This window comes from Scyliorhinus torazame, chromosome 6 (genome assembly GCF_047496885.1).
Source record: "Scyliorhinus torazame isolate Kashiwa2021f chromosome 6, sScyTor2.1, whole genome shotgun sequence".
Lineage (NCBI taxonomy): Eukaryota > Metazoa > Chordata > Chondrichthyes > Carcharhiniformes > Scyliorhinidae > Scyliorhinus > Scyliorhinus torazame.
In genome coordinates, this window is record NC_092712.1 from 72,201,339 (window position 1) to 72,216,361 (window position 15,023).

General features: G+C 43.8%; 1 protein-coding gene across 1 annotated transcript in view; it reads right to left on the reverse strand.

Moving 5' to 3' along the window:
• The window catches only part of LOC140424834 (cyclin-Y-like), a 272,509-nt gene that overhangs the window by 73,661 nt on the left and 183,825 nt on the right, over window positions 1–15,023 (reverse strand). Inside the window, 1 exon segment of the mRNA XM_072508309.1 lies at window positions 9,040–9,114. Within this exon segment, the coding sequence (XP_072364410.1) occupies window positions 9,040–9,114 (75 nt within the window).

Consider the following 15,023-nt stretch of genomic DNA (forward strand, 5'->3'; position numbering starts at 1 on the left):
AAGGGAAATTTAGCATGGCCAATCCACCTAACCTGCACGTCTTTGGACTGTGGGAGGAAACCGGAGCACCCGGAGGAAACCCACGCAGACACAGGGAGAACGTGCTGACTCCGCACAGACAGTGACCGAGCGGGGAATCGAACCTGGGACTCTGGCGCTCTGAAGCCAGTGCTGTCCACTTGTGCTACCATGCTGCCCAAGTGCTGGAGGAGGAGGGTGTGGTTGAGGATCTTGCTGGGAGGGTCGGGTGTTGGGAGGATGCGAGGTGGCAGCAAGTGGGTTACCGGTGACAGTCCAGGGGTGATGGGAGGGATGGAAACAAAGGGGAGACGAGGGGCGCTCGCCCTTGCAGCTTGTCAGAGGTCATTCATCGCTTTGCGGCATTGAATCCCTGTCCTCGTGTTCATGCTGCTGGCACTTACAACTGCTGCCACCACCTCCCAGGCGGGGACTGGTGACTTGGCTTATGGCCTGCCTCTCCTCCACGGCATCCAAAAGTCTGCCAAGGGCTCCCTCTGAAGATCTAGGGGCAGGTTTTCTAGCTGCCATCCTCTTGGCTTGAATGAGAGCGAGTGCTGAGATTCCATTTAGTGCAGCGTTCAGCTGACCCTCATTTCTCAGGGAAATTCCACCCAATGTTTTTACTGTCAGCGGAGATTGAAAATATGGTACATATTGATAAGTGGGGCAATTAGAAGGAGCAGGTATGGTTTTACAAAATTAGGAAAGCAGTCTTTTCACAAGTTTTATTCGGCCTACTGGCATCAAATTGCTTTGAGAAGCAAACCACATGTAGTCAATATGTTTTGGTCAGTATGTTATAGTGCGCAATATGCTTCTTCTGTGACTATCTTAATTATCCAACCAAATCATTTATCATCCCAAAGCCAGAGCTGTAATCGCACGACTCCGGCCTGAAGTTGAAAAACTCAAACTGCGCCCCAGACATTCGGGACTAGGCTCATCTTCCCCTGAAGCACAGCAAGAGTAATCACAGGGAGTGGCAGCGAAGCAGTACTTCTAAAAAAACTGTATTTTCCATAAATCCATTAAAAACATCCTCAAATATTCAGCAGAGTTGCAGTCACGATACCACTGCTTGATAAAGTACTGAGCCACATAGGAGGAGCCACGGTACATGTGAAGGTCAGACTAATTTAGCCAATCTTGGGTCATGGGAGTACTAGAACTGAACTCCGCATCCCTGGGCATCTTGTCAATAATAAAGGAGCCCGTTAAATAAGAAGCTTTTTATTCATTTCCGATGGTTCTAAGACGTGTATGCATCAGGATCATTAAGAGTTACATGTTAGCCTTCTACCAACACAAACCTTTGACAATTTATTTAATTCAGAAAATGATTAGAGAAAAAGAAACATTTTTAGGTGTCTGACTTCTCAGCATGACACTTATTGCTCATCATATTAAGAAGATCGATCCCATTTTAAGTATCTGATTTTAATGTCGATTTTTCTGCACTATCAAAGCCCGATTTGTCAAATAAAATAACAATACAGTTAAAAACCCACAAAGTGCATCGTATTTCAGTCTAGCGCCCCCATCTGTGCTTTGCAAATGCCCATCCAATTATTTATTCATCGGCTGTTACTCAGACTGTATAAACACTGTATTTTAAACTCTTTAAGCTGTCCTATTATCAAAAGTACAAAACAGCAATTTTCTAAATGAAATAGCTTGGGACAGTGCACTTTGTATCTCCACCTCTTACCCTACCAATTAAACTCAAAAGTCACATTTTCAAATATTTTAAACACAGTGTATTCTGCACAACTCCATGAAAAAATTATAGCAAATCGTTTCTGCATTTGGCAGGACCATAAATTCAAAGCCATTTCTCCAACACAATGGAATTCAGTTTAAACCTTTTATCAGCGAGTAACACAGAAGCTCTTTGACTAATTACGTACATGTTTTTGAAAGAGGCTGGAACAATGCATTTTAGTATATAGTTGTACGGGAAATGGGCACTGGTGACACAATAAAAGCTGCAGCAAATATTTTTTTTAAATCCCAAATCGACCCCCACCTGCGTCGTCGTGGTCAAATACATGAAGAATTTATAAACCTTAACCTTGGGTTTACATCGGCTTTTGACCCCTGCTAAATCAGTTGAAAGTCAGGTTCATGGACTATAGCTATGGGGCAGTAGACATAAGGTCTACACCTGCCTCAGATGTAGCCCCACTTTACAGCTATTGCTTTCAATTTAGTGTTTGTTTTAAATATTTTCCTAATTTATAGATTTGCAAGAACTCCACAAGAGTTTATAGCACATAAACTGGCCATTTCACCCAACTGGCATATGCCAGCTTTTATTCTCCACACAAGCCCCATCCCACATGTTATAACCCTATCAGTATAATGTTCTATTCCTTCCTCACTTATCTTGTTTGCTCCTAAATGTATCCTTGCTATTTGCCTGAACTAAACTACGGGGTGATAATGCATATCACATGCTTGACTGACACTCCTTCCACAAACATTCACACCCTCTACCACTGTCGCACAGTAGCAGCCGTGTGTACCATCCACAAGGTGCACTGCAGGAACTCACCAAGGCTCCTAAGGCAGCACCTTCCAAACCCACAATCACTACCATCTAAAAGGACAAGCGTAGCAGATACATCGGAACACCACCAGCTGGAAGTTCCCTTCCAAGTCAGCCGCCATCCTGACTTGGAAATATATTGCAGTTCCTTCACTGTCGCTGGGTTAAACCCTGGAACTCCCTCCCTAACAGCACTGTGGGTGCACCTACACACTATAGACTGCAGCGGTTCAAGAAGGCAGCTCACCGCCACCTTCTCAAAGGTAATTAGGGATGAGCAACAAATGCTGACCTAGCAAGCGTAGCCCACATCCCGAAAACAATTTTTTAAAAACTCTATCCAGTCTGGGTAGTTTATCCTGAATTCCCGATTGGATTTATTAGTATCTGATATTTGTGTCCTCTAGTTTTGACCATTCCACCCCCCAGAAATCTGGGGCGACGCCGCTTCCGCGATTCTCCGCAGACCCGCCAGTCGGGGGTCGTTGAAAGAGGCCCCCGCGGCGATTCTTTGAGGAGACCGGTCGAGTTCCCGCCGGAGTGGTTTACATCTGGTTCCACCTGGCGGGAGCTCATGGTGGCGGCTGGTCATGGCCGTCCTGGGGGGGGGGGGGGGGGGGGAAATCAGACTCCAGGGGGGGCCTCCATGATGGTCAGGCAACCGATCGGCGGGCGCGCGCATTCCGGGGGGGGGGCTCTCGTCTTCCGCGCCAGGCCGCTGTAGGGCTCTGCCATGATGCGCAGGGGCTGGTGCGAAAGCGAAAACGAAAACGGCCCCGTATTGGCAGCAGGAGCTGCGGGGCGCACGCCAGGGCCCTGCTATCCTTCTTAAAACCGGAGAATCATTCTGGACTTTTTTGAAAACGTCCGGAGTGATTTGCGCCCATTTTATGGTGGGCGTGGGGACATAGCCCCATTATTAGAGAATCCCGACCATAATATCTACAGCACAGGAGGCCATTCAGCCTTATGTGCCCAGGCCTGCTCACCAAAGAGCTGGTCCCACAGGCTGTCTTTCCATTGTAACAATGCTATTTTTTCTTTTTCAATAATTATCCAATTCAAAAAGAGCCCAAGTCGTCTGAGCTGTTCCTGATAAACATACCTTTACAGTACTATTATCATCTTGCGACTCTTACGTACTTTCTCAACAATGGAAACCAGAATTTCTCAACAGTACCTTCCAAGTGTGGTCTACCGAGGTTGAAAGTAAGTTGAACATAAATTCTCTGCTTTTCAATTCAATCCAGTGCTTGGTTTTCTCTATTATTATTTTAATCATTTGAATATCTGTATTCGCCTGGGCCTCTGAATTACTAGCCCAGTAACATTACCACTACTCTAACACCTTCCTCCCATTTGCCGTGTCTATGTCCCTTCCACAAATCTATTAATGTCTTGTACCTCATCACATTCTACCTCAAGACATCACCACCCCCAGCTTCCAAAGAATTGTTACAAATGAAAATCTATCAGGTGAGGGAGGGAGTTGAGGCATCTGGAGTGCATACTGTCCATCAAAAGGTTATTGAGTTCCTGCGTTCGATAACGTTTTTCCCATAACATAATCAATATAGACAATTAGGGCTTGCAATGCCAGGGCACTGTTATACTAAGAATACAGGCCATTTTTGAGTGACCTTAATCTCCAGGAGCATTAAGAGCCAGTGTTTGGAACTTGGGTCACTTTCACTTGCGACTTCCTCTTCTGATGTGCGCTGCAATGCTCACTGGCCGTTGGGTCACTTGCATGTGATTTATTTTTTAAACAATTAAAATTAATGGTCTGCCTCCTGTGCAGAGGTGCAAAACTGCATAGCACAGGTAACCAGTGGTTTCCAGGGGTTCCCCCCTCCGCAATAGTGGACTGGCAGCTGTGGCCACTTTTTATTTTACCTTTTTAAAAAGTCTTCAGTGGGGCCGCCATTTTGACATGCCCTCTCCTTCACGGACCCATCGGCAGCTCCCACCTCTCGAGGGTGGAGTTGCCGATATTCCAGTGCAAGAGGGCCTCCCATTGGCCCTGCGGCCTCAGGAGCCTATCTGCCACCCTCAACTAGATGGGGCTTCAGGAAAGAGGCCACCTCTTTGAAAATCGCTTCCAGGGTCTCGTCCCCGACAGTTCCAGGATCCCAAACCTGAATTCGGCCTGGCTTCGGGATAGGGGGATGAATGTCCAGCCCAATGATTCTGCCGACCTTACTCTTATAAGAAACAGACATGGGTGGCTGGCACGCATCGCCCCACAGCTCCCTGCCCAAACCCAGTACAAAATTCGGCGATGTGCTTAAAATGCTGGTTGTGCAAATTTCAATCCCAAATCTTAAATAGAATTTTGGCATTTACGAAATTTAATGTAGAAATTATGAAATTACTGTAGTACCTTTCTCTTTGTTAGTTCCAGGAAAAATGTGTTTCTATTGTGACCATTTTTAGATAAGCTGTATTAAATATGGGGCTGGTTTAGCACAGGGCTAAATCACTGGCTTTGAAAGCAGACCAAGGCAGGCCAGCAGCACGGTTCAATTCCGGTACCAGCCTCCCTGAACAGGCGCCGGAATGTGGCGACTAGGGGCTTTTCACAGTAACTTCATTTGAAGCCTACTTGTGACAATAAGCGATTTTCATTTTTTCATTTCATTTAAAGTGTACTTGGGTTCATTCTGAATCCATTTTTGATGCAAAAGCAGAGGGCTAGAACCTACTGTCAAAATAAAGGCAAAGCCAATACAGTTTGCTGTTGCTTATGAGTAAATGATACAGCAACTGTAGGCAAGGAGCAGATGGGATTAAATGTGCATATTCAAAATTGCTGTTGAAGTTGCACCACTCCCATTAACTTCTTGAAAATGGCATTTTGCCCATAGTTTCCTCGGGTTTACTTTGGAACTTTGTGTTTATCCATTAAACTCTCCTCAGTGTGTCAAATCTCTTCATTACAAGTGTACCCTTTAATGATGTGAAAAGTGTTGGTGAATGTCAATCAGCCTCTCACCTCATTCCTTTAGGTTTTGAATTTGAGCTGTGACCTTATCAGCTCACATGCTCGGCAAAAAATAAGCGAGCTAAAGGTCGTACGGTAAGTCTACATTACAGGAGACACCTGCTGCAGCCAAGTCTGGCCCAAGGACTAGTGTCTATGGAAAATTGCTGAATTAGTTTTGAGCTCACAATTCCCCTCCATGAGTGGGTCAGACAGGGATCATAAAGGTCATTGTTTGTTCTTAGTAGTTCTGACCCCCTAGTTGCCTTTACCCTTTTGCCTAGATACAGTTAAACAGGCAGTTTCTGAGAAAAGACTGTGGCTGTCTGTCATTGAGATAGCAAGCCTCTGGAATGTTGAGCTAGTGGCTAATGGAAGTTATTACAAACTAAAAGGTAAAGGTCATGGAAGGTAAATAATGCAATGGCTTGAAGCTAATGGTATAATCGCCATAAAGTCAACGTTTTAAGTTGCCTCGATTCAAATTATTTGACTTAAATGATGTGGACACAAATGTGGTTTGCATGTGCACTAGCATTGATGTTTCCATTTTGTCACGGATTCGTGCTGGACCTGATGTCATGCCACCTATTTTAGAGCCACCTAACCCTGACCCTCCAACTCCTGGCTTCCCCTTCTTCTTGACCCTCCCGCTTGCTGCCTCTCCTGCTCCCTGACCTTCCTCCTTGTCATAATATACATCAGTACATTATGGTGCAATCACATACACACACTGATGGACATGCAGTAGGACCAACCAGCATACATACCACCGCAGCCAATCACCAGTGAGAGCACAAACACTATAAAGACAGGGGACAGGAGAGTTCCCGCTCATTCTAGCAGCAGCCAGCTCAGAGCACAGAGCTCACAGCCTGCATCACAGACATTCACCATGTTCTGAGTGCCTCACCATAGCTAGTGATAGGAAAGGGTCCACAGTTAAGCTGGTATTGCTTATACCCACGTTTACAGTATTTTAGCATAGTTGAACAGGTAATAAAATAGCGTTACACCACTTCCAGCATTGTTGGCTTGTTTGTGAACCAGAACAACCAACACGACACTCCTCAGCAACCTTCCCCGCTCGCTACCTCATCTGTTCTCCTACCCTCCCACTGCACGAACTTTACCCTTGCAACCTCATCCTCACTACCTCTTCTGCTCTTCTACCCTCCCACTTCATGACATGATCTTCCCAATTAGTGCCTCCCCCTAATTACCTCTGCCACTCTCTGACCCTCCTGTTCAGCACTTTCCTTCCCCCTCACATCTCTTCGTTCTAACTCACTTGCTAGCTCCCTCTCACCACCACAGGGAAGCTGCAAACAAGAGGGATCAGGAGGGTCGGCGAGTGGGAGGTGCAGGTATGCGGGAGGGTCAGAATACGGTTGAGGAGGCAAGCGGGAGGATCGGCAAGCTGCGAGGTTGGGGAACTGGAGCTGAGGCAAGCAGCAGATAAATTGTTAGCATATTTCTTTTAAAATAAACTACATTAAAAAATATTATTCCACTCACAAATTTAGGAACGTACAGTATTTCACCTTACAAGAAAGGTCCTACGGAAGTGAACTACAGCTTTTACATTGATTGCAAAAGAAAAACCTGATTAGCTGAATGTTCTTTCATTTAAAGTTGCACTTTGCAGGAACACAGCTATATTGAACGCAGAGTTACTGTATTACTTATTTTAATAAATCCAAAAGCAAACATTTGTGTGTGTAGGTCCCTAAACCCTGGCACAGAAGGAACAACTCCAAGCTGTCCTTCTAGTACTTTTCTTTTTCTTGTGCAAATGCCACAAGGACAGTGACCCAGGGCTGGGATCGAACCCGGGTCCTCGGCACTGAGTCAGCAGTGCTAACCACTGCGCCACAGTTGCACCCTATCCTTCCATTACTTTTCGCAGCCATCATTTCTCTAACTAGCCGAGGTGAAAAGAAGGAAATCAATTTCTTCTATTAGACAGAATAACATCAGCTATGTCATTATTCAAGAACAAAAATAAATTCTTGAAAACTTACCATCTGTAAGGCTGAATGGCCTCCATTCTCTTAATTATAAATAGGGCACCAGTAAAGACTTGTTAGTGGAAGCAAAGCTGGGTGTTGGTCCATTAACCTTATTCAGCTCTTTTAAGACTTAAACAACACAATGTGGCACAGTACAATAAGACACCTTTCTTTCGAAGGATAGTTAATTAAAGCCACACTCTATTGTTAACCCATTTGCCACTTCTCAAACTCCTGCTGCGTTTTGTTAGGTTGTCTAATCAATGTCAAATTGCCTTATTATGAAACAGAGGCAGGGGTATGTTGCAGTCAATCACCTATTCTTTTGAATAATTCAAACATACTACTCAGACGAGGCCTGGCTAATTAGGCAACTTCATCTTAATTAAATGGCATGACCGATGGATGAGGAACAGAATTGCCATGAAGTATCTTCGTGTCTTAAAGATGAAAATGTCCTGAGAACACAACTCGACCATCATATAATTGGTCAATAGCAGAAGATCTCCCATTGATCCAGTGCAGCATTACCTCCTCAGACACTCAAACGTATATCGCAAAAATATTGCAAACAATTAACTGATTACTTTGTTATGCAGGAGCTATGGGCGGCACGGTAGCACTGTTAGCAATGTTGCTACACGGCGCCAGGTTCCCAGGTTCGATTCCCGGCTTGGGTCATCGTCTGTGTGGAGTCTGGCGTTCTCCCCGTGTCTGTGTGGGTTTCCTCTGGGTGCTCCGGCTTCCTCCCACAAGTCCTGAAAAATGTGCTGTTAGGTAATTTTGACATTCTGAATTCTTCCTCGGTGTCCCCGAGCAGGCGCCGAAATGTGACGACTAGGGGCTTTCACAGTAACTTAATCGCAGTGTCAATGTAAGCCTACTTGTGACAATAACGATTATTATTATTAATTTTCACGCAACAACAAATGAATGAATGCCCAGATGATTTGTTTTGGAGAAGTGCTTGAAGGATGAGTGATGTCCACCATACCAGGATAATCTCTCATTCTCCTTCAAATCCTGTTGAGATCCCAACATTCACTCAAGTCGACAGATGAGTAGAGCTTCAATTTAGTGTTGCATTAAAAAGACAGCACTTCTTACAGCGCAGCATACTCTCTGTGGTGTGGTGAAGTGCTAGTCAACTCTCCGTGGGACTAATAAACCCCATCATCATAGAAGCGTCTCTCCACCGATCCATACATTATTTGTGGTGTAAAAGGTGTGCTCAAATCACATCTGGATTTACCTCAGTGCAGTTCTGATCATGTGGGAATATTTTACTGCAGTTGAGAAAGTGGAAGCAAGAAAAAGAGACAACTTCAAATTGACCAAATGGAAGTTTGAAGATTAAATTAAACTTGATGGTGTTCTGTAAATATAAACATTTTTATTATTGTGTGGTAAAAATCAGTCAAACAATCTTATCCCTAACGGATTAACCACTACTTCATAAGTGAAAGACTACTCACCGTCTGTCTGAGACTTGCTCAGAAACATCGTACTAGCACGGGGGTGGTCGGAGGGGTTAAATTCCATGTTTAAATCTAAGGAGATAAAAGAGAAAAGAAATAATTACCACCCGCAACAAAGTTGTTAGCATGATCAGCAACCTATCCATTAGCATACACATCCAATCTCTCTATCACTGGCCTATCCTGGCTGCAGTGCACACAACTTACAGGATGCTCCACAGCAGCAACTCAGGAACCAGTGACCTCTGCCACATAGGAGGATAGGAAAGCAGGTCCTCCAGTCACACACCATTCGGATTTGGCCATATACATCATCCTCCGTGGTTATTGAATCAAAATCTTGGACCCCTCTACCCATGTCACAGCCTTGACCTTGCCGTGTTCATTTTCAACTGCCCGTTCCCATTCACCCTTCTCGTCCCCATAGAAGATGAGGCCACGGAACCTCGAGTACAGGAGGCAGTTAATAGGTCCTTTCGGCCTGTATCAGCTCTTGGAAACAGTTATCCAGGTGTTCCACCACTACATCTCCCCATAGCCCTGCAAAGTTTTCCTTCTCAAATAAATGTCCAATTCACTTTTGAAAGTTAGTCTTGAATCTGCTTCAGCTATCTACTCACAGATAGTGCCCTCCAGATCATTACTCGCTGCATAAATATTTAATTCAATACTGGGGTGGGGGGGATTCTTGTGCATGACATTTTGATGCGCCAAGTACAATAGCATAGGAAACAAATAGTCATTCCATAATACAGAACCTGAGCATTGCTGAAAACAAAAGAGGCATTCGAAGCTTTTCGTCTTGCATTGTAGCGAATGTACGAATTGTGATATATTATATTTCATATTTGCGGCAGTAATGTCATTAAAACCCCTGGTTTAAAATGCATACAGGCAGCACGTCTGTTAAAACTGTAGCTAAGGTGTCAAAAGAGGGGAGGTAATTATTGATTTTAGCCACTAGCTTGTTTACTGAGGTGGCTAATGGAACATTGTTTTGATTGCAGGAGATTCCCTGGGGTATAGATAATTTGAAGGATTGCATTTAGTCCTTGCCAAGTAGGTGATGGGACATCTTAATGGGATACAGGTAATGTAATTAATGGGAGGAGCCAGATCTGTATGTAGTTTTCAGTTTTGCCTTCAGTTGAGCTGAAGGGTGTGAGAAGACCGAAGGATTTTCAGGTTGTTCCTGAAGGGATCTCAAAGATATCTCTCTCCAAAGATCTACACTGATAAGCAGGTAATTCTGGTTGCTAACTTATTTATGATTGGATTTTGAACTGCATTGTGTTGCTTTGTTGGAATATCGATGTCTATCTACTGGTCAGAATCGTCATTCCAGGGGTGAAGCATCCTTTCCTCACAGTTCAACAAACTAAAATTTGTTTGGGGTTTCTCGTCCGGTACCCGAACAAAAGTTGGGGCCTGGTCTGGTATCCTAACAGCACTCATCAGGACACTAGCAAAAATACCAGTACAAGGGAAAGCACCAATTTATACCTGTGTAAACCCGTGTCTGCGTGGGTTTCCTCCGGGTGCTCCGGTTTCCTCTCATAGTCCAAAGACATGCAGGATAGGTGGATTGGCCATGCTAAATTGCCCTTAGTGTCCAAAAAGGTTAGATGGGGTTATTGGGTTACGGGGAAAGGGTGGACGTGAGGGCTTAATGTGGGTTGGTGCAGACCCAAGAGTCTCCTTCTGCACTGTATGTTCTATACTGTATGAAAAAAGGGAATGCTGATTGGTTGGCAAGTAGACTCGGATTGGTAAATGCACTGCATTGCCATGGAGAACACACCCATTGATGGTGACTGACAGATAATTGTCAAGCATAGTTTGAAATTTGAACCAAGCAGCTAGACCCGGATTGGTCAAGGCACTGTCCTGAGGAATGAATCAGGGAACGGCTGTAACTTACGTTTGTTTTGCTGAAACAGGCACAGTATGTGCACATGGTTGTTTCTGTCTGCAAAGCACAGGGTCCTGTGTGTTAATATATGTAGCTTCAAGCACATGCAAATATGCCACACTGTGAGCCTGACTGACAATCTTCAATTGGTTGCCAACTTAATTCTTAACACACTGAGGATTATTCAGCAAATGTTGTTCAATCAGAGAATCGCATCCAGTGTTGGGACATTATTAAGAAGCCTTTTTTTAAAATATAAACAGAATGCCCAGGAGAGATTTCTTCTTGATATCAAATTAGCTTCCCATCCTCCTGAAAGATGCAGTGGCTCAAATGTGAAGCTAATCGGCAATTCCAGAATAATGAATAGATAGGCTGAATTTCCAGCTGCTCATTAGGCTTGGCGATCACAGATCACCTCAACCTCCATCAGGGTAAAATAAATGCGCACTATCTGGCAAGATGGTAACCAAGTTTCTATCTGGATAGTGATATATAATAGGCCAATAAGACACCACACGACAAGGAAAATGCTTCACCAGCTGAAATCATGGCAGAGGAAACAAAATACACGTGCAATTGTGCTGTATGTTATTCTTTTCGAATTTAGTTAATAGGAAATAGAAACCATCCTATTAGACATCAATATAAATCAGGTCATATCTCATATATTTTTTTTAAAAATCAGGAATGATTCATAAGCCATTTGTGCCTGTTAAATAAAGTGATATCTCAAGGTTTAATGGGCAGGCTTCAGTTCAGGTCAGATGTTCACTGACAATCTGTTTTAAGTTAAATTTATTTCTGTCATATGATTTAGAGTGTAATTGAAAATTTAGTACACTTCAGCAGCAAGGTATCTCTTGCACCAAAATGCCGATCTTGGGGAGGAAAGTTAATTTTCTTGAGTCGATAAAGAATGTTTAATATGTATCTGCCAAATATTGTTTCTTCCATAAGTTTCCTTCAGATGTGAAATGATCATAAAGATGTGTACAGGTGAGGAAGATCATTTGGCACCAGCTAGATCACCCTTCCATAGGAGACTACAGTCACTCCCTCACATCTAAACTTGAACGACTCCCGGGTTTTTGTTTCCAACCCTCTCGCTCAAAGACTTTTGTGAGGACTCAGCGCTCACCTGAATAAGCATTCCCCAATATTAGTCCCAAATATGCTCTTTATTGGTTTGACCATTTATTTTCTTATACTGAAGCAACAATTTCATTCAAAACAGTACTTTGGATTAATTAGATGATTGTGGACTCAACCAGTCCAGGACTTGAACATAATTTTGGCTCAGTGCAGTTCCGAGGAATCACTGTATTGTCAGACGTGACATCTTTCAGTTGAGATGTAAAACCAAAGACACATTTGCCTTCTCAAATGGACGTAAGAAATCCAAAGCGCTATGTGTGAATATATGTGACTTCAATGAGCAGAGGCAGCATCAGAGTCCTGGCCAATATTTATCCGTCAACCAACAACACCAATAATAGATGATCTGGCTCTCAGCTGATTGCTTTTTCTGGCACCTTATTGTGTACAAATCGGCTGCTTCATCTGGCTGCACGATTAAAATTCAAAACTAATTTCTTTGCTGTAATTTGTTCTGAGACATACCAAATATGCAAAAGCTGCAACAGAAACACAGGTTTATCCTTTCTTTCTTTACTATTGAAGAAAAAGAGGCATGCTGACTGTACCCAACAGCCTATGCTTGTAAAACTCAAAACATAGTATCCAACATAAGATGCGATTCAACAATTGGACAACAGTTACTAAACAATCCTGATTGTGCTGAGAACTACACTGAAAACCAACTTAAGATAGTTGAGCTCACGTTGTGGCTCACGCACACATGCTAGAAGTCACATGTATTCACACACAGGGCCCTGTCATTTGCAGACAAAGGAACACAGACACCACATTGCGTCTTTTTCAACTGTACAGGAGCTTAGAGAAGTAATTTCCTGGGTCATTCGCAAGGGCAATTCCTTCGCCAGAGTCAACCTGCCTAATTTGAATTAGAACAAATCTGGACAGTTAACTGTTCCATGTTGCATTTTCCCTGGCAACGTCTCCACCAGAGCCCACTTGCCAACCAATTAGCACCCTCTTCTCATGCCGTATAAATTGTTGTCCCCCCCCATTACGAACGGAAAATTCTTGCGAGCTATCCTGAACAGCGCAGGATGGCTTTGATACCATCGTCTCTTTTTCTCAGCAATCCTCAAAACTCTGCACCACCTAACGACTTCCTTTCTTTATTCCACCTCAAAATTATCCTCTTTCATTCGCCTCCTTTCAAGAATGAGGCACCGGATTCTTTTTTCCTCCGCTAACCTTTCCTCATAACAACTCTGTCCTTCTGACCCAGGTATCGTCCTCTTAAATATTTCTGTCCATTACTTCCTGAGCTTCAATGATGTGCAAGTCCAAATGATGTAGATGTATAAACATAGTAGAGTTAAATTTATAAGCAAATAAAAAGTGCAAGCAACAATGGAGAACTGTGGTCTGACGTCCCAGAATGTTTTTGGGGGGGCACGTTACACAGTTTACTGCTCATGATGTTATTACTTGCTAGCTGGATAAAAAAGACACTGCCAGGGAATATGTTAATGCAGATTCTAAGGACAGGGGTACATGTGTTTCTTTCTACATTGTTTACCTTGTATTTTAATGTATTATCTGGTATAACTAAGGGAGTCAAGATTTGCAGTGCCAATGCTCTGGCTTGATAAGGGAGTTGTTACAGCTAGGTATCACGAATGAGAAGTGCGAATGCATAACTTTTAAGCTGCCAGTGGCACATGTTAAAATGTCACCAGGAATGATTGTCACCGAATAATCATCACGTATTACATACTGTCCAGGCTACATATATTGTTCAAATAGAGGATATGTACGTTGGATTAGTTTGAGATTTTTTCCTCCCCAGATTTTAACCTCGGGAAAGTGAATGCAAAAGGAAACATAACAACATGAAGAGGCAATTAATTGCCGGAGAGGAAACAAAGAGTTAGGGTGTTACTTCGACTGCAGGAGGGTTGGAAGCGTAATGGGGCAGTGCTGCGTTCACTTTTGTTCACAGAACCATAGAATTCCCACAGAGTAGAAGGAGGCCATTCGGCCCATTCAGTCTACACCAACCCTCTAAAAGAGCACCCTAACCGTGACCCACTCCCCCTGTCCCATCCCCACAAGCCCATCTCATCTACACACTACGGGGCAATCTTCAGCATGGCCAATCCACCTAACCTGCACATCTTTGGACTGTGGGAGGAAACCGGAGCATCCGGAGGAAACCCTCGCAGACACGGGGAGAACATGCAAACTCCACACAGACAGTCGTACAAGGCCAGAATTGAACCCGGGTCCCTGCCGCTGTGAGGCAGCAGTGCTAACCACTGGGCCACCCGTGCCACCAATGGTTTGGACTTGGGATATATAAAACAATCTCACAATGTGTTGATGTCAGTAGGAAATTTAGAAGGACAATACAAAAGTAAGAAAAATGGGCAGACAAGTTGCAGCTAAAATTTAGCACAGTTGAGTGTGAGGTTACAACTGGGAGCGGGAGTAAATAAAATGAGGAATGGGACTGCACAGTTAGTGGAAAGACAATAGAGGTTCAAGTGCATAATTTCCTGAAAGCGAGAGCACAGGTGCACAAGACCAATGGAATTATCGTGTGTTTATAAATATGGAGAAAAAAAACTGGACAAGCAATTCTAATTATGAATATATACAAAATATTTGTTGACCATTTATAGTGCTGAAGTCTGATCTTGGGAACTTTGTTACGCAAAGGTTTTTAAAACTGCAGTGAACATTCAATATGGGTTCATCAGGATGATGCTAGGGGAGGAAAATACATTTGACGAGAGACTTCAGGGGCGCGATTCTCCGATGCCGCGTCGTTTGGGAGAATCGCCTAGGGCGCCATTTTTCACGCGACGCTGGTCCGACGCCCTCCCACAATGCACCCAAGCGGCGAGATCGGCACTATCTAGTTCTGCATGGCACAGTTCGGTGAATCGCCCGAGACACCCAAATTGGCGAT